The 19,927-nt window shown below is 38.1% G+C and overlaps 1 protein-coding gene across 8 annotated transcripts in view; it reads right to left on the bottom strand.

Moving 5' to 3' along the window:
- The window catches only part of MAP7 (microtubule associated protein 7), a 159,685-nt gene that overhangs the window by 37,266 nt on the left and 102,492 nt on the right, over positions 1 to 19,927 (bottom strand). For all 8 annotated transcript variants that reach the window (XM_019732717.3, XM_074333625.2, XM_019732715.3 and 5 more), the window contains 3 exons: positions 13,439 to 13,516; positions 1,756 to 1,919; positions 626 to 743 (listed from right to left, as the gene is read on the bottom strand). In XM_019732717.3, coding sequence (XP_019588276.3) covers positions 626 to 743; positions 1,756 to 1,919; positions 13,439 to 13,516 — 360 coding nt within the window. The remainder of the gene's footprint in view (positions 1 to 625; positions 744 to 1,755; positions 1,920 to 13,438; positions 13,517 to 19,927) is intronic.

The following is a 19,927-nucleotide window of genomic DNA, read 5'->3' as shown; positions in this document are numbered from 1 at the left end:
AAAAAATGTTATTAAACTCACACAAATGAAAAAGAACTGACACACTATATAAAATTCAAGGTGTATTGAATTTACAGTACAAAAATAAAGCCTTTCACTAATTTCAAGTTTTAGTATTTTATGTCCATTTAAGAACAAGGGAACAGCTTAGACATCTATTTCTAGCTTCAGAAACTTGTACTTCCTCTTACCGAGCATTAGTGTTGCATATACTTTAGGGTCAGATCGCATAAGCTCATAGTTTTGATTTTGATAAAAATTACTATGATTCTTCTAGAGTAAAAGATAAAACTGGTTAACTTATTTTATAATCCTGAAACCCTATGCAAATTAATTAAAATAATATAGAGTTGAAACTACCATGTATACTTGGAAACCTGGCATAGTTCTCTCTTCAATAACTTTTGTAACAAATGAGAAAAGCAACCTGTGTTAAGGAAGAGAACCTTATTTTTTTCACCTCCATCACCCTCTTATCCTCAAACAATAGAAGCATCATTTAATTGTAGTTTAATTATTTCAGCAGGATTTTTGTTTTGCAAACACAAACTCAGAGGAAAGAAGCAACTGCACATTTACTGTCCAGGAAAAAAACACAGTGATTTGGAAAGCGGTCACTGTTTACCTGTATTGTGGACACTGGGGCTCCCGTGGAGAGTGCCTCCCCAAGACCACCGGTTATGCTTCTGCTTTGGCTTCTGGCTCCTTTCCATTGTACGTCGTACAACAGCTTCATGGCGTTCCTGAAATGAAACAGAGGAGCCGATGATTACATTAAACCTGGTTGGTTGATGCTTTTTTTTTTAAACTTTTTAAAAAATTTATTTTAAGTGTGTTTTTTCAGGACCCATCAGCTCCAAGTCAAGTAGTTGTTTCAATCTAGTTGTGGAGGGCGCAGCTCACAGTAGCCAATGTGGGGATCGAACTGGCAACCTTGTTGTTAAGAGCAATGCGTTCTAACTACCTGAGCTAACCAGCCACCCCTTGACGCTTCTTTAACTTAAGCAAGAGTGGAGTAAGAGGTAATACTTAATTTGACCTCAGTACTCCTCATCTATTTCCTATCTTTACACCTTATTTGAAGGTGAGAATAACATCATCTTGGGAGGCTTATTGAAATCATTTGGTCTCAGTTGACAAAGCCCTTGGTATACAGTAGGTGCCTAGAGAAATGACCCTTATTATTACTACTGGCAATGTGATGCTTTTATCAAGTCACATAAGCATGGCGGTGCAGGGCTTAGTTTACACCGATGCTAAACGCAGGGGGTACCACATCCCAAAAATGGCATTTAGAATCTGAGGATGTGGGTAATCCCGACCCCACAATTTACTGAGTCGTATGACCTTGTATGGAGGTCCATTTTGAGTCTAAATTTCCATTTTTGCCAAGATTCGAGGGTTGAATAAGGGTTTAAATGAGACCATCTAGGTGAAAATGTTTGTTAATGCTGAAGCCCTACAGAAATCCACTTCCTTGCAGTAAGGTCTTGCTACTTCAGTATAGATGAACTGATCATAAATAAGTTAGAAGCCTAGGCCAGAGAAATGGCCTTTGAAAGTTTCTGTGGCAACAGTAATAACAATCACACCATTCTCTACCTGACTTCCCGGTCACGGTGACTACCTGTAAAGCTGTTCACTCGGAAACAATTTTGCCATGCATCCAGCATCTTACTGGAAAGTCTCACAAGAAGTTTGCTGCATTTCTGAAATAGACGAGCCTCCCATCTGTGCCGCAAAGCGGCAGCTTACTTTGTCCTCCTCTAGTCGCTGCCTTCGCTTTTCCTCCACAGCAGCCCTCCTCCGTTCTTCCTTCAGCCTCTGCTCTTCTAACTTCTTCTTCCGCTCTTCCAGGTGTTTCTCATAATGTTGCCTGGCTCGTTCTTCTTTTTCTAACCAGATTATTTCTCTTGCAGCTTTAGGAAGAAAAACGAGGCAAATCAAACACGGGCAGGTTCAAAACTTGAACAGTGAGGGCCCTATAAGGGGCCCACAATTCACAAATGCAGATTCTTTGATTTTGTATTAACCAAGCCGGGTCTTTGCTTTCTTCAAATTTTCAGGGAAAAGGTTCTACTGTTAATTTTCAGCATAATTTGATATGTTAACAATGAAGTTGAAGAAGATGCACTGAATTCGACTCCTTGGGAACACTTACAGTCCTCTAATTGAATATATTATTACTATAGAATAATGCATATATATCATACACTTTGCTCTCAGTTCTGATATCAATAGGATGCCCTCAAAACCAATAATACCATCTGTTTCTCTTTTTAAAAAAACTGTGATATCCTCCAGACTGAAAGTCTGTGACTACATTTGTTTCAGCATAGCCCTGGTTCTCTGAAAGCATTTAAAGGATTTGGGATAAAATCCCAAAGACTGATAGCTGATGAAAGATATATTAAATGCCTCACAGGCATATCACACCGAGTCAGTGAAGCAATGTGAGGGACATAATATGCAGCTGATCTTATGTCTGAAGAGTTCATAATCTAGTTAGATAACACTTAACATCACAAGCCAAATGAAAATACACCAATTCAAAAAATTGTGTACAGTGATGAAATGCTTCTTCACATATATACGTTCCTTCCTCATTTTAGGGGAAAATATAGCCCCACAAAACTTTAATACAATGCTTCGAGCTATGTTAACTAAACACATCTTTAATATGAGTTATTAATAATTTAGGCAAGTGTCCAAACAAAATTTATAGCATAAACCTTGAGGACACTACATGACATATAAATTAAAATGTTTTTAATGACAAAATAAAAATTCAGAACATTTCAGTTTCCTCTGAATGTTTAATAGTAAATATTCTGCATTTCTGCTACCATTAAATCTTTCCAAAGCTTTTCATTTGAGGAGACAAATCTATGGAAAGGGATCCAAATTGACCTTACTTTTGTGGGAGGAGAAAACAAGGGCAAATTCAAGATGAGTTTGTCTTCTGAGATCACTCAGGGTGACCTGATGTTGTCATACTGTCCTCTGTACTGATCACACCAATTTATACTCTCACCAACGATATATGAAGTTCACAGGCAAAAAAAGAAACAGATCTATACCCTAAAACCTGTGGGCACGTAATATGGAACATCTATTTCTTAACACTTAGCTTTCAAACTACATAGTCTTTGACTTTTATACCCCGTTTGGAGGAAAATTTCAGATTCTTTGAGGACATGTATGAATACCTTCCTTTCCTGTAAGAGATCTAGAAGCTAACAAGACAAAATAAGAGATAAAGGATGTTTGTAAAATATTAAGAAAATATTTTAAAAAGTGGTAAGGTAAAATTTATAAAATAAGAGTTAATCAATTCACTGATTAATTTTCCTTAAATAATGTTTTTCATCAATCTACTTTGTTGATCCTGAATACCTACGGATATTTCCTCATTAAGTTCAAATTCCCCTGATTTCTAAAGTCTTACCTAATTTGGCCTTACTCTGCATTGCTCCCCAGAATAGCCTCTCCATTGTCGTCGCAGTAGACCTGTGTCCTTACTACACCTTCCAAATTAACATGTTTCTCCCCCCATCTTTGCTCCCGTTGTTGCAAATTACTTAACCTCTCTATGCCTCACTTCTGTTAGGGTAAATTGTAGGTAACATTGGACCTTCCTCATAGGTTTACTGTGAGGATTAAAAGAATAATTTCACTTAACATGGGTAGAATAGCTCTCTGCACTTAGTAAACTTTCAATAAATATTAGTTATGACTACCATCATTGTCATCATTATGATTTCAATTCAGAAAGTTAAAGGTAGTTCTTGAGGTTGTGTTATAAATCTTAACAGGGCTAGACATTATTACAATTATAATTACTTTTACCCCTAATAATCTTGTAAAGGAAGAACATATCTATCAAACCCTTATTGAGTGCCACTTCTGTTTTCTACCAGGAAGTAAAGATCCGATTGCAGAGCCTTCTTTAAACAACTGTCTTTTTAAAAGACAGAGAATACAGAGAAGAGAATAGGCAAACAACGCTGAAACAGGCAAACGATGGTGAAATATGCCTATATAACAATACTTTCGTGTTATTGCAGAGTATGCTGGTGAGTGCCAGGATTATTACCACGTACAGTTCATAAACCTTTTAAATTGAAGGATGACACATGAGATATTTCAATATTTTAATAAGAATTATAAGTTAATTTAGTCTAAGAGGTTTAGTTATTTAAAATATTACCTAAAGATGACAGATAACATGAAAGGCTTATAGCATTAAGAAATGAGACTTTTGAACACAAGAAAAAATCAACAATTGCTGTGGACTAAACTGTGTCTACCCCACCTCCACTCCCCATTCATATGTTGAAGCCCTACTTCTGTGACTGTATTTGGAGACAGAGCCTTTAATCACCATTAAGTGAGGTCATAAGGGTAGAGTCCTAATCCAATAAGATTACAGTCCTTATAAAAAAGACACCAGTGAGCTTTCTCCCCTTCTGTCTTCATGCTTAGATGCTCATATGAGAACAAAGCAGCCTTCTGCAAGCCAGGAAGAGCTCTCATCAGAAACTGAACTCTATTGGAACCTTGATCTTGAACTTTCCACCCCCAGAACTGTGAGAAAATAACTTACTGTTGTTTATGCCTCTCAGCCTGTGGTATTTCTGAGCAGACTAAGACAACTCATTCGCTAACAATCACTGATTTCACAGAGGCAGTTGTATGAAGGAATAGCACCCCAAAAAAGGAACTGCAATGAATATCATTAACCTTTACTCTTGTGAAGTTAAAAACTTCTCCTGGATTCAAAATGAGATGAAAACCCACTGTAGCCTCTAAAATGCTGGACATTAACAGGTCAATCCCATCCCTGAGCTACGGGCATCAGGATTATATTTTAATGACACTGTATGTCAGTGCCACACAAAGGAGAGCTCCACTATCAATATGGACTCCATTTAGAAACGCACAGTGACTCTTGTACTAAAAGAAATTTAAAACGAAAAGCAGGGCATTGAGGTGGATGGAGCACAGGCTCTGGCTTCACAGGAACCTGAGTCCGCCCCAGTCCTGCCACTTACCAGTTATGTGCCACTGAACAAGTAGTAACTTCTGTGGCCCTGTGACCTCAGATTGCCAAGGCACCATCTTCCTGACAGAGTGGCTGGTGGGCTCGCAGTAACATACAAAGCACTTAGCACAGTGCCATGTATATCGTAGGGACTCAGTACATGTCAATAATTATAGTGAGTGGATGTTTTTGACGATCATTCTAATTCCTGTCCTGCTACAGACAGAATGCAGCTAACGGGAAGAACACAGATAGGGCAGAGAACTCAGATGGCACGCTCTTGGGTTGGGCGGATTCCCTGTTCTAGTCACATCCAACAATCTAGTGCCCAGTCTGGTCCTTCTGAACAGGCTCACATCTGTGTGGGTGGAGTACAAATTTCACTACCATATGAAGGAAAGAAAAACGTGACACTCAGGGAATAGAGTATATTATCACTTAACCTCTGAAACATACACAATTGTTGTCTTAGTTTCATATTGAAATATGGAAGGATATGAATATGTTACTGGTAGCACTGGGTAGCAGAATAGCCAGTAATATCATGAAGAGTCAGAAAATGACAAGTGATAATATCTGAGCTTGGGTGCTGATTCTGTCACTTATTCTGTGTGATCTCGGGAAAATCAGCTAACCTCTCTGACTTCTAAATTAGAGTGTGTGTACAATATGAACTCCAAGAGCTTTTCTAATTAACTCCCTTGACTCAATTTTTCGTTTCTACCTTTGAGGATATATGCAGGATTATAATTTGGTTTCTTTCTGTTTTGATTTTTATGTTAAAACTTTAATCTTTGTGCTTTATGTCAATAATTATTGATTACATTCAAATAAATTTGTTTTCATGTTGCCATGAAAACATTGATTAACTATATGTACTAAATAAATAATAATTCTAGGGGAAAAAAAGGAATCTAATGGCTTCACCAAGCTCATCAATCAACCCTAGGAAGAAGGCTGTGGAATGGACACAGAGCATCTGTGTAGGATGTACTAATTAATTTCATTTAATAGTCAAGATGTGGGAGTGAAAGTTAACCACTAACAGTATGGAAAGTTACAGTACAACTTCCACATTAATAAGGGGACTCGTGGAATGCACACTACTTGTATCAATCCGACCCCTACATTCCCACAACACCAACCCTGCCCCTCCCATAAAAAGGGAAAAAACAAAGCTTTAAAAATAAGCTAAAAACAAATAAAACCAAGCCTATTAGTTAAGACTAAGACTTTTAGACCAATCTCAAACCCCAAACACCAAGTTATGTTTAAAAAAAACCCTCAAAACCTAAAACAAAGTGTCAGATAAAGCACGAAATAAAGAATGAGCAAATAGCTATCAGGCAAATGAAAACAAAAATGTAATAAATGTGGGAATATTACTACCAGACGAAATGGAACTAAAGGTCAAATGAGGGGAAAAAAAAGAAAAAAAGCAAAGGAGTTAAATAGCTCTCCCAAGACGGCATGGTCTAAAAGAAGAAGTTGCAATTTTAATTCAGCTCTGATGCCAAAGCCTGTACTCTCAGGTACTATACAGTATTTCCTCCATATTTGCATCTGCCTGCCCGAAGTTTCCACTTGAATTTCCCAATCAGATCCATCACATCACCTTATTGATCCTTTGTATAATTGTCCTTACCTTATGCCGGAACCTGCTCTGTTTTCTATGTTCCGATAACAGATTAACGATCTTCAAACGGGCTACAAAGTTAGGCACCTCAGGACGCTCCTCAATTTCTCCCTCATTGAATCTCTTATATCTCAGTAAAGCAGTTGAAAAAATTCCTTCCTTATGGATGCTCTAAACTAACTCAACACACCCAAACAATTGACCCCATTATTTTTACATCAGAACTGTCTCTCAAATTCTGTCTTCTTTCCAATCTTTTTGTTACTACTGTATTTATGCCCTCATTCCTTTCTCACTTCTGATGTTTAGTCTTTCTCCTCTTTGGGTCCATCCTGCATACTGTTTTCAGGGTCATCTCCCAAAACCAAATCCAATGTCATAGTTCTGCTCGAAAACCTGTTATCTCGCCCTTGTTCCCCTGTTCAACTACTTAGCTTGGCATATGATCATATACTATTAGACGCGGTGCCCTGCGTGATCCAGTCCCCGCCTTGCTGTTTCCCACCTACATGTGATCTTCCTCATGTTCCTGCCTTAATTCCAAATGCATAAAAGAAGCTGCGAAACTGTTATTCTCTGAAGCATTTGAGATCTTGCTTCCCAGCAACTGTCGTCAGTTTGGCTCAAATAAACTCTTATAAAAATTCTCTACAGGTTTGGACGATTCTTATGTAGACAGCCCAAAACACCACTTCCCATCAGGTAAACAGACTATCGGTCAAGTCTCGTTCCTCTGAAGACCCCTGGAGAGCAAGGGTACTCCAACAGCTCCAATCAGATTTCCATCATAGTACCTGTTCTCCAGGTTGTTAACTCCTCTGCTTTTATATGTTTGTGAATTCTTCCCCATATTCACAATGTCTAGCTTAGCGGATAGTTAAAATAAGTTTGATGAATAAATGAGTTAAAGAGTTAAAGGACTGCTTGACTTCCAAACCAAGTGACTTACATAGGGCCTCAGTGTTAATTCAAAGCCTTCTCAACTATTCATTTCAACTAGTGTTCTTCCAACTCACCTCTCATTTTAATATTATACTGGAGAACTGCCTGGTAATAACAAGTGTGGCCTCGCAGGATACTCACAACAATGTCTCCTGCCCCTGAGGAATCCAATGGCTTAACCAAGCTCACCAGTCAACCCTAGGAAGGGGGCCGTGGAATGGACACATAAGAGCACTTCCTACTCTGTCTTCTTCCCTGGACATTGTGACAGGCTAATGGGCCTGAGGTGCTGGGACAGCGGTTTATACCTGTGGAAGACCTTCCTTATGCATGGGCGGAAAGACTTTGAGATAAGAAAGCAACACAGTGTGAAAACTTATCTTCATGGCTAGGCTTAAAGGAATGTGCAGCCTCTGCTAAAGTAAATGGGATTTTGCTAAAGGACACAAAGCAATGGTTGTCCTTGGAATCTTTGTTACTGCCTCAACCCTAATTCACTCTCACTTCTCAGAAATGTTGCCATCCTCTTCACCGGGCTGTCTCACCAAGCCCTGCCCTGCTAGAACAGGAAGCACACACATCCCTCTCCCCCTGCCTCTCCAATCCCAGGCATCTAAGTCAATATGTGGAACCACATACCCTTCCATCCTCATCTGGATCACTATTCGCATCATGGTGAGAGGTCTGCACCTCTTGTTTTGTGCTGACACCAAGTGATTTCATGTATTATCTTCACAGCCAATCTATGAGGCACACACTGCTATTAAACTTATTTATTATGAGAAGTCTGAGACACAGAGAAGTGAAGTAACCTGTCTGACATCTCATGATAGGCCTGTGCTGGAACTGGAATTCAAACTCTGGATTGTCTGACTCCAGAAGTAAACAATGAGCCATTTGCTAAAACATGATTTGGAACACCTCCCTAGTATGACTAAGCTCCTCCTCTAGATTGGGACAAGTTGGTCACCCATTGTGACGATCCTGACCTCCTTCTAATGTCAGTCTTAGCCTTTATCATCACCTCTTTACAAGAGCCCTTACTTTTCAGGTTTTAAGATCTTTTCATCTTTAGCCGGAAAGGCAAAGCAAATTTGAAAGAAACAAATAATGGCTGCTTAGTCATAATGATTCATTTTATGTTAAAGCTTCAGCCTCTGAGTTACCTAATCCATCCCACAACAAGCATTTATTCTTTGCAGTCCTGAGCCTGACTCATGATATAGCTGCTTTGGTATGTGCTAATCTCCATATCCCTCCCACTCACGTGTATTCAGATCCCTGAGCTGTTCACAACCTGCCTGACCGCCTTCGGAGCTTTCGTGCACTACATTCATTAAGTGACAACTTGAGGAAACCAGGTGCCAAGCTTGACCATAGATCTGCCAAAGTTGTATCCAGTAGAAATCGGGATTAGAAAGAACGCTTTCCCAAAGTCCATCCCTTTTTGGGGGGTAGCCTTGTCAAAACCAGTGACTGTCCTAATCTGTGAAGTGTGACATCAGGGGCTGTTTCAGCATTATTGGTTGTTTACTAATGAATTCTAACTTCCCTATCAACATTTTGAGATAAACATTCTAAGCCAGATTGAAATGATCATTTATTGCTTGACTACACTCATTAATACTGCTGTCCCCGAGTTGACAACACATTGAGATTCAGGAGAAAAAAAAAAAAAAAGGCAAAGTACAAAAGCTATGACTGGCAGGGTAAGGAAGTCTGGGGAAGTGATCTGAGAAAAAAACTCAGATATAATTTAATTGACGTTTGAGGGTCAAAGTCCTTTTTAATATTATCTTATTGTTGTTTCTAATATGTCACATTATTATAGATCTCTTGTACAGCTCTGAACTTGGCTACGAATTCCAATATGAATGATAGATTTTATAAGCTTAAATTTTTCTTCATGAGCTGTATGAGACAATTACACAATTCTTTGATAATCTTTCATGATTTATAGAATCCCAGAAAGCCCTAGTGGGGAATGTGACTCTATTTACATCAATTCCTAAAACTTAATCTGTATCATCTTCAAAAAGGGAAGCACTATATCTCCATAAATTCCGAAGAGTATTTGTCTGTTAAACATTCCTTAAATACTCTGTTGAATTTTGTCAACATATTGTAAGACTATTAGTTTTATAACACACAGTATATGAAAAACAAGCAGTTTTAAGGCAGAACTATTTTAGAGATTATCTTTATATCCTTGTTCGTCTGAGAAAATGCTTAGGAATTTAAAACTTGTTTGACTGAACTATTGTAAAGGCGTATTACCTGATAATTTGGCAATGTCTTAACTAATTCGCAGTATAACTGCCGCATTCTTTTGTACTTACATAAAAATGCACAAAGTGACACTATGTGTCAAGACACTGCTCTGGGTACTGGGCTACAGAAATAAAAAAAACTACCCAAGTCCTTTCTCGTATGGAGCTTATATTCCACTGGGGGCAGGCAGATAATAAACAAGTCCCAAACATGAAGAATTACACCTGATTTTATGTGATAAATGGAAAAATAATGTAGAAAGAACAGGTCACATGACATAATCCTTCCATAAAAACATGGACGTATGACTCAGAGGTTTAACCCGCAGAAAGTTATTAATAGGTCCTTCCCGTTTGCAAAACAGTACAAACATGACATGCCACCAAAAAGAAAACAGAAAGAGCTCTCTTCTCCCTCTCTGTACCTTGCTTTTTAAAAAAATGTGGCTTGCAAATAATCTTTCAATGTTAATTCCAACCTACATCCAACAGTGAATAATCAACCTCATTAGCCAATCACTTTAAATTTTTCTTTGTTGGAATTTCTCGATTGTATTCCCCCTCCCTTTTTTTTAACTTGGAAATCTTTAAAGTTCGTAATATTGATATTACCAGCTGTTTTGTTTTCAAAAATTCATGGCCCAAAGATCCGCTATTAAGTAACAGTCCACCCCTCTTCAAAAAATATTCAACTGCTACCACAGCTTCTGCAAAGCAAAGTTTGTGGGTAGTTTGTCAGGTATGCCCTTTGATTTTCTTCTAGTACTAAAGATTTCTTAGAAATTACCCATATATATTCTAAGGCATAGCTTAATTTTGATGCTAGATTTTAGATGACTCTTCTACAAATGTACATATGTGCATTTGCATGTATATTTGTATATTTATATTTATGAAGATTCAACGGAGACTCTTAAGACAGTTTCTACTACCATGTTTCCCTGAAAATCAGACCTAACTGGAAACTAAGCCCTAGCATGATTTTTCAGGATGACATCCCCTGAACATAAACCGTAATGAGTCTTTTGGATCAAATATTAATACAAGACCCGGTCTTATTTTCGGGGAAACACAGTATGATGGTTTAAGGGGAAAAGAACAGGCCAAAAGACAGTCACAACATTTAAAAATACAATACAATTAATGCAAAGAAAAAATCAGAATTGATGTATTTCATTAAAATCATGATTGCTAAGAATGTAAGGAGAGATGAGATCAGAATTAAGGAAAACTACGATATTTAACATGGCAAGGATAAGAAAACAGAGGAAGACTGTATATGATACACTAGCTCACCAGAAAAGTTGTGATAATGGGATAATATAATAATCGATATTTACTTTGACCCACATAACAATCTGAGGAGCATGTTGGGTGTGTTTCCAAATGCCTTCTTCTCACTTGTGCTTGCATCACTGCTCTCCAGTCTTCTTCATCCTTTGGTTGGAACTCAGGTGGCACCTGACAGCCCCAGGCTGGGTTAGGTACTTCTGGGGGTTCTCAATGCCCCTGTGTGTAACTCTTCAAAACCACCCTGTATTATAATTGCTGTGTGTTCATCTGCCTCCCCATGGACTGCAGCTAGCCCGACAGGGTTGGGTCTCAACCTTTATTCATCTTTTTAATGCAATACCTGGCAAATAAAGTTTCTGAATATAAAAATTAATGAGTCATGGTCTGCACCATGGGTGTGAATTGGAACATGGGGCTACAGCTTAAAAAATCTAGCCACTCAACATACAAAGCTAAGCAACTTATAGAGAGAATTTGTAGGCTCAAAGCGGTAAGTTTTAAATTTGATAGTATTAGAAGTGAAATCATTTTTATTTGACCAGCATACTCATGCTTTCCACCAAAAAATTAATAATGCTTCGCTTTGAAAGACAAAGAAACCCAAATGCAAAGGGACGAGTTAATGTGTAAAATTAATTCACGGTAGGATTTAAATCATAAAAGAGTAGGCTGATGCTATGGAGCTACTTCCACTCAAGCAGACATGAATCCACATTGCACCTCTAAAGAGACATGTAATAGTATAGGACCTGACCCAACTGGGAAGGCGTAAAGAGGGGAGAGGGAGGGCACAAGTGGTAACTATCAGATGGCTCCAAGAACAGAGTGCAAGCAAATACCAATCACCCCAGAGCAGTAGTTAGTTTGTTCTTTTTGCTCATCTGGACCCTCTTTCTGCTTCAGTGGCTCTACCTTTTCCCTCTTTCTTGGTTCTGGTCCACTTGTCAAACCAACCTTGACTAGGGAACAGTGGGCACAGTCCACACAAGTGCTCTCCAGACTGCAGAGGAGTCTAGGGAAGGAGGGAGCCCCCACGGCCTCAGACCTCCCTGCTCTTCAGGAACCTACCAGCCCACAGGCAAACTGCCAGGCACAGTGAACTTCCAGCCTGGGTGAAAACTCTAGGCTCAGACACACAGGAGAGTTTGTTCACTGCCAGCAGGTCATTGAAATTTGTGTTGAAAAAACCTTGGCAGCAAAAGAAGTGACTTCATATGATCATTATGGCATGGGAGAGAAAGAGGTCTGTGCTAAAATGTAAATAATGCCAACAGATTTTGAAAACCAGATTCCAGTCAAGTTCACAAATTCTGGTTTTCTTCAACAAGAATAATAAGAAAGATAGGATACAGGGGCTGGGTTCCCCAACGGGAACATTAACTCTTACAAAATGCAGCAGAACTTTAGAAAATCTATGGGTCATCCACTGAAAAGATTTTGGCAACCTAAGTCAATCCAGTTTTAAAATATCTAGACACTCCAGAAACGCTGAGACACACTGACCAGGCATTTCATCTTCCCAAGGTATATAAAGACAGTACCCTGTTTTAGCTACTTAGCATAAATGGACATCAAAGTAAAGGAGGCTTCGGCACCAGCATCCTTGCTCGGTGTTCTAGAAGACTGTGACTGCTGAGTGCTCTGATCTCGGCTTCCGGGTAAGCTAGTCCTGTGACCCAGCTCTCTAGGTGACTCAATGGCAAATACTGCAGTTGCGAACCTTTCACAAGGGCCTTAGGTAACAAAAGGAAAATCAGACACCTCAGCACAAGGTCTTGTGCTTTTCCTGGCAGCAAACTGGCAACATCTGTCTATAAATTCAACCGTAGCATTATTTTAACATGGAAAGCAGTAAGTGCCCTAGCAGTGTATAGTCTCATAACTATTCACATAAGAAAGAACCATATGCTTACCATCCTTGTATTTTTGAAGCTGTAAAATGTAAGCTGAGCCATCATGCCTCTCAAATATACATGCCCTCCAGTGCCACATTAAACTGTGATTACAATATAAGAAGTAAAGGTGACCCTAATCCTGGGCCAGACTTTATTGTTGCTTAAAATGTAGTCTTATGTTTATATCACATATCAAATTATGTTTTTCAATCCATCTGCAAAACTCAAAAGGCATGTAGACAGCATGGGTATTATAATGATATCCAACTGCTCGGTGTTAAGCGTCCATTACCCTAGAGGGGAAAAGCACCATTTCAACAACAGTGTGCCAGAAAGATCAAACAAGAGCTGCAGATACCTAGCTGCTTTTCCCGCTCCTCACGTCGCTCCCGGGCCAGCCGCTGCCGATCGTCAACCCGTAGCACAGGTGGAGGGTCTGAAAATGACATAAAAAACATGAGAGGAAGAGCAGATTAAAAAAAAAAAAATCTAATGATATACACTGATAAATATCTTTTTGTCCAGTAAATTTGATGAATAAAATATTACGTCTTATAACAATTAGTACACATGACTACAGTTTCAGTGATACAGTTTTATATAATTTTGCTAAGAATTTGCAAGCATTTTTCTTCTATCTATAAACTTTCTACAAAAGAATAGAGTCTAAGAGCTCTTATCACAAGGAAAAAGACCCATTTTTTTTAAACCTTTTTTCTACTGTATCTACATAAGATGATGGATGTTAGCTAAACGTATTGTGGTAATCATTTCACAATATATGTAAGTCAAGTCATTATCTTGTACATTTTAAACTTATACAGTGCTGTATGTCAATTATACGTCAATACAACTGGAAAAAAATAAAAATAAAAAGACACAGCAAAAAGTTATGTAAAAACATAACATAACTGTAGCCTTTTGGCTATTTTCATCAATCGATATATATGATATTTTGAGTTCCTAAGCCACTGAACTTCTATCATTTTTATGCATTGAAAGGTCTGTCCCTTAATAATAAATAGACTCACTCCTAAGTGCAGTTATTCTGAATAGATGTTCACAAGTTAGATGTGAAGAGCCTGGCTTGAGTCAGACAGGCATGAGTTCAGTTCCTGCTCTGTCACTCACTCGCTGTGTAAGTTTGGCCAAGTTGCTTACCCACCTCTCTAAGTCTCAAGCTATGACATGGCTTTCATGGGTTTTTACTTAGTACCTATACCATGAAGACACAATAGACCTTATCTCACATCATCAGAAGGATTAAATAAAATAATGCTGTAACAGCGCTGGGATAGCACCTAGCCCATGATATTATAAGTTTTGGTAAATCCATTCATTCCCTGAACACATGAACATCTACCACACAGCAGGCATTCTTCTATGTGCTGAAAAGAAAGGAGTCAACAAAAAAGATGGAAATCTTTACCCAAATGGGGTTTGCTTTCAACTCATGGAAAATTTACTAAACAGGATAAATAACTAAAATATACAGAATGAAGAAAAGGGAAAAATATATGGTATGTTAGGCTGAGATAAATGTTAAGGAGACAACAAAGGAATAAAGGGGGTAGTGAAATGGTAGGAAGGGGATGGTGAACATTTTAGATAGGGGCCAAGGGCAATCTCACTGTGATGGTAACTTTACATGGAAAAAGGTGACTGAAGTCAGGAAGCCAGCCGTGCTGGAAGCCAGAAGATGGAAAACAAGTGCAAAGGCCCTGAGGTCATGAGTACCTATGGTGTTCAAGAAACAACAGGGAGATCTGGGCCACTGGAGTAGAAAGAGATCAGTAAGTGATGGGGCCAGAGACACTGGGGCCTGGTGAGGCTTTTGGATTATACTCTGAGGGGGATGCCACTGGGGGTTTCAAACAGAGGGATACACTCTTTGGTTCATTCAGCCTGTTCAATATAAAAAGTAAAACAATAGTAACTATGGTGATAATAATTACATTTAAAATCAGGTTTATTTTCCCCTCTTCTAGAGTGACATCACGATTTTCAGATCTTATGTTAAAAATAGAACCATATTGAAATGATTCTTTAGGAGCATATTAACTCAGTTGGTTAGAGCGCGGTGCTCTTAACAAGGTTGCAGTTTCAATCCCCACATGGGCCACTGTGAGCTGCGCCCTCCACAACTAGATTGAAACAACTACTTGACTCAGAGCTGATGGGTCCTGGAAAAATACACTTAAAATAAATCAAAGTTAAAAAATAAAAAAAAGAAATAATATTTTAGTGACAACATGATAGTACTTCAGCAACAAATTTAAAGGCTTGCATCCCACATGCCTCCTAAACTTCACAGAATTTGTATATTTAAGGGAAATAAAAACTGCCCATTAGGACCCTGCATAAACCTGGCAGCCTGCAGGACTGGGTGATATTTTATGCTTTTTCTCTGCTTTAAGGTATGTTTTTTTAAAACATTGGCGATATGAACCCCTCATTAGTTCAGACTCATTATGATAATTATTTTTCAGATTTACTAATCATTTAAGAGGTTTCATTCCCCCCCTCTTTCTTTAAATGTAGGAAAATATAGCCCCTGGTTCCAAAAGGTTTTCTTCTGACACTAGAAAATGGACACGCGGACTCTCCTCAGGTACTTTATTAAGGGCCATGGGAGGGGGGTAAGTATTGGTAAAAGGAAATGAGAGTCGTACCAAAATGGTATTTTGAAGAAAGAATGAGCTGAAAACAAAAGCCAAAAATGAAGTTAGAAGAAAGGTTTTTAACAATGATTTACTACTTAAAAAAAATTCCTTAATGAGTTTTACTCACTCAAAAACTTTTATTTAACTGTAAAACCTGACAACCATCTTTATTATAAAAGCCAAGCTTGTTTTCAAGTACATGCTAAATTTCCCACAAAATTTAAAACATTTTTTGAAAAGAAGACTTAATAACATATGGGACACATGCACAGACACACTCACCTGCAACACCTAAGAAACAAGGCTGTCTGCACTGCTACACAAATATATAAAGTAATCGCTATAAATAAAGCCAATGCTTAAAAGTACAAGAATTCCTACTGGCCTTCTGCTAAAATGACAACCACGACTGACTTGGAATTCAATGTGAGGACGTTAAGCATGAAGGCAACATTTCAGAAGTATGAGATGCACAGTGACCATGCTGTGCTGGATGATTTGGGTTGATTTAGGAACCTGGCACTAAAAAATACTGAACTGTAGAGTGAAAAAGATGTTTAAAGTCTGTAATCCTTCTGATTACATGAATAAGAAATTCACTTTGGTGCTGGAATGTCTATAACCCCGATAGCTGTGACAGCTGTGAATGAGGCTGGCTGGGCAGGAGCCAAGCCTTGGCTTTATTCACTGTTGTATTTCCAGTGCCCAGGGCTGTGTCTGGCAGAAAGGAGGATATTCAGTAAGTATTTGTTGAGTGAATGAATGAATGAATGAATGAATGAATGAGCAAACCACCTTAGCTAATTTTCAGAGCCTTTGTACTTCCATTAACATGCACCAATGGAGCAAACCAACAGCAATCTTATACTTGACAGCAGACTTTTAAAAACACAAATGCTAGCAGTTACCATTTTAAGTTTTAATAACTAAAACTAGTTAAAAAACTTATCTTTAGACACAGGTTTTCAAAAAGGAAAAAATACAATTGAATAGTTCCAAGTCAATAGTGGATTTTCTATAATTCTTTGTCTCCCTCTCATTTCTACCCTCACATCACTGCTCCTTGGAATAAAACCAAGGTATAAGAAGTAATTTAACATTATGAAAATTCCACATTGTTTCCCAATAGATGTAACATTGTTGGAATAAAATTAAGTTATTGATTCTCAGAAGGAACAGTTTAAAGGGAAACAGAATTTTGGTGTAAGTAAACTTGCAGCTGTACTCTGCACTCAACCTCCTACCTATGATGATTAAAGAGTAGGGTGACCACTCAAACTTTTAAGAGTGAAAAGGAGTGCTATTAATATTGTCTTCAATGACATGGATAAATCTGGACTGTCTTGCAAAATTGGAACTAAAGAATGATTCTCGAAGATCAAGCAAATCAATCACATCTACAAAACTTCTTTCTGAACTACTGTTTACACAATAAATAACTTCTGTAAGGGATTTGCATTTTACGAAGAACTTTCATATATATTATCATTTTATTCTTCACAATAATCTTATGAAATAGTCAAGCATTTACATCACTCAATGAAGAGTTATTATGCTTATTTCCAAATGAGAAAACTGAGGGAAATCTATGTGACTAAGGAAGATGGCACAGTTAAGTATCCACGCTAGAGCTGAAAACCAGATCTCTAACTCAATCTGATGCCCCCTTCCACCCTATGGCACCAACAGAGTCATCAGAATGGCATGATGGAGCAGCCAGAGAGGGGCTAAAACATTCCAAGTCATGCATGCCTCTGTGAGGGAAAATGATTTATAGACAACAAACTAGAATGCAGTTTTAGTGACTCTTAAAGACTTATGGTGGAGGGTAGTAGATGGATAGGAATTATGAAGGATTTTTAATGAAATTGAGTTTCTGCTTTTCTCAGGTATGCAAAGTTCATTAAGAAAATACAATGTTCTCTTCTAATTTGGTCAAGCTCTGAATCATTTGGAAGCAGCTGATGGAGTTCTGTAGATGTGGACAGATCTGTGACTTTACAAACTGTCTCTTTTGGTCTGGGTTGAAGTACTCATAGCTGAAAGTACTGGTCCTTCCTGGATAACGTGAGATATTGTGTGCCCATACTTATAAACACCATGAGGGCCTTCCAAACATGTTTTAAAGATGAAATATTAATAATTCGAATGTGAATAGATGCTCTCTAAATCAAAGAGATATTCTAGAGATTTCTAATGAGTTTAAAGTATCAGAAGGAAATGTAACTATAATTTACTTGATTAAAAGAGACCCTGAGAAATCATTTGGTCAGGACGCCCATATCTGGTGAAGGCAATATTCAAAATATCCCCAAATTTACCATGTACTTCATTTTAAGTTCTAGAGAATGAAAGTTAAACTGCTCTAGACAGATATTCCCATGACTCATATCCGATAAAAATCAAAAGGTTTTACTCAAGTCTAGTCCTCCAACATGGAACCTCTTATATTATCTTTCGGAGATAGATAATGGTGGTTTTTAAAGTAAAAGTCTTTTGTGTACCTTTGCTAATCTCTATGTACAAGAAAGCAGACCCAAGAGTGCTCAAAACATACAATTAGAAATGAAATGTCTACAGAAACTCATAGACACAGACAATGGTTTGGTGGTTGCCAGAGGGTAAGGGGGGTGGGGGTGGGGGGTGGGAGATGAGGGTAAGGGGGATCGAATATATGGTGATGGAAGGAGAACTGACTCTGGGTGATGAACAATGGGATTTATAGATGATGTAATACAGAATTGTACACCTGAAATCTATGTAATTTTACTAACAATTGTCACCCCAATAAATTTAATAAAATTAAAAAAAAAAAAAAGAAATGAAATGTCTCCTCATTTAACTTGACTTTAGCAACATAAATCAAATGACTCTATAAAGAGATGGCCAATTAGGAAGGAGGCTCTTTGGCCTCCGCTCTCTCTCTGAACTCTGTGCAGATCTATCACACTAGAAATTCTGCATGAGAATTATGTATTCATGTATTAGTTTGCTCCCCCATAATGTCAACTAGAATATAGAGATAATGTCTTTTAATAATATATCCCTACTACCTACACAGGGCAAACATCAGATGAGTAAATGAGTATCAGGATATAAAAATATAAATTGCACAGTAAAGAATGGCAGAAATTTTCATTGGAAATTTCTGAATTTCAGAATGGTATGAAAATTGATTAGAGTTGATTTAATGGTAGAAAAATTCATTAGATGGTTGATGGGGAGAACAAGGAGAAAATAGTATTAGATGAACCATTTAGCTGTATTCAATTCTCATGGCAGAACAAATGGGGTTTTCATGCTCCAGAACTATTTCCACACGGGTCTCACTGAGGACAGCAGGCGCTCACCAGGATTGGCCCTGACAGGCTGGGGGCCCGGCTGTTTGGTTCACACAGTATCTCTCACAGTCCCAGGCATAGACAACTACTCAATAATTATTAGATGATGGCTGGGTGGTGGGTGGATAGATGGACAGATAAACGAATGAATGAAAAGGCAAATCAACTAAATGGGGAAATCTCAGCCTGCTAATTAAAACTCCGCTGAAGTTACACATTTTCCAGTAATGGCTGCTCATGCAGTGCCTGCAATAGTATTTGTTACTTGTCTTTCTTCTGAGTGACAGGCTGGATTTATCAGCTCTGTTTAAGACCTTTTCCACATGGGAAAAATCCCCACAAAAGTAGGTATAATGTGGGAATGTTTTCTATGAGGCTAGGTGCAATTATAATATTTCGATCTTTATTCTCGCTGATTCCTTGTTCTTGAGAGACTTTGGCCTTAGATGCAGCACAAAGTAGGCTTCCAAGACCCTCATGGGATGCTCAATTTACCTTTACCTTCCATTGACTGTCTCTCATCATCGTACTGTACGTTACTCTCTCCCAAAAATCACACAGTGGTTGTTGGATATCTGTAAGCAACTGCACTGTCTATCCAATTGGGCGTATTATGTTTATAGACTGTTTGCTTCTTTGTATCACTGAGTGCAACAGGCCATAAATCACAGCTTATTAAATTAAATTACTGTGTCGGTACACAATCATTGTGGGGATGGAGAACAAAAACATAATTCTATACCAGATTTGCTATGTGTCAAGATTTCCTTAAATGGGTTTTGAAAAGGTCATAAAAAAGACATGCAATAATGCTGGCCATACAGGTACAAAAAAATTGTGTTG

The sequence above is a fragment of the Rhinolophus sinicus genome, chromosome 2 (assembly GCF_057876585.1).
Source record: "Rhinolophus sinicus isolate RSI-liver-muscle chromosome 2, RSI-T2T, whole genome shotgun sequence".
NCBI lineage: Eukaryota > Metazoa > Chordata > Mammalia > Chiroptera > Rhinolophidae > Rhinolophus > Rhinolophus sinicus.
This window is presented reverse-complemented; position numbering and strand designations above follow the sequence as displayed.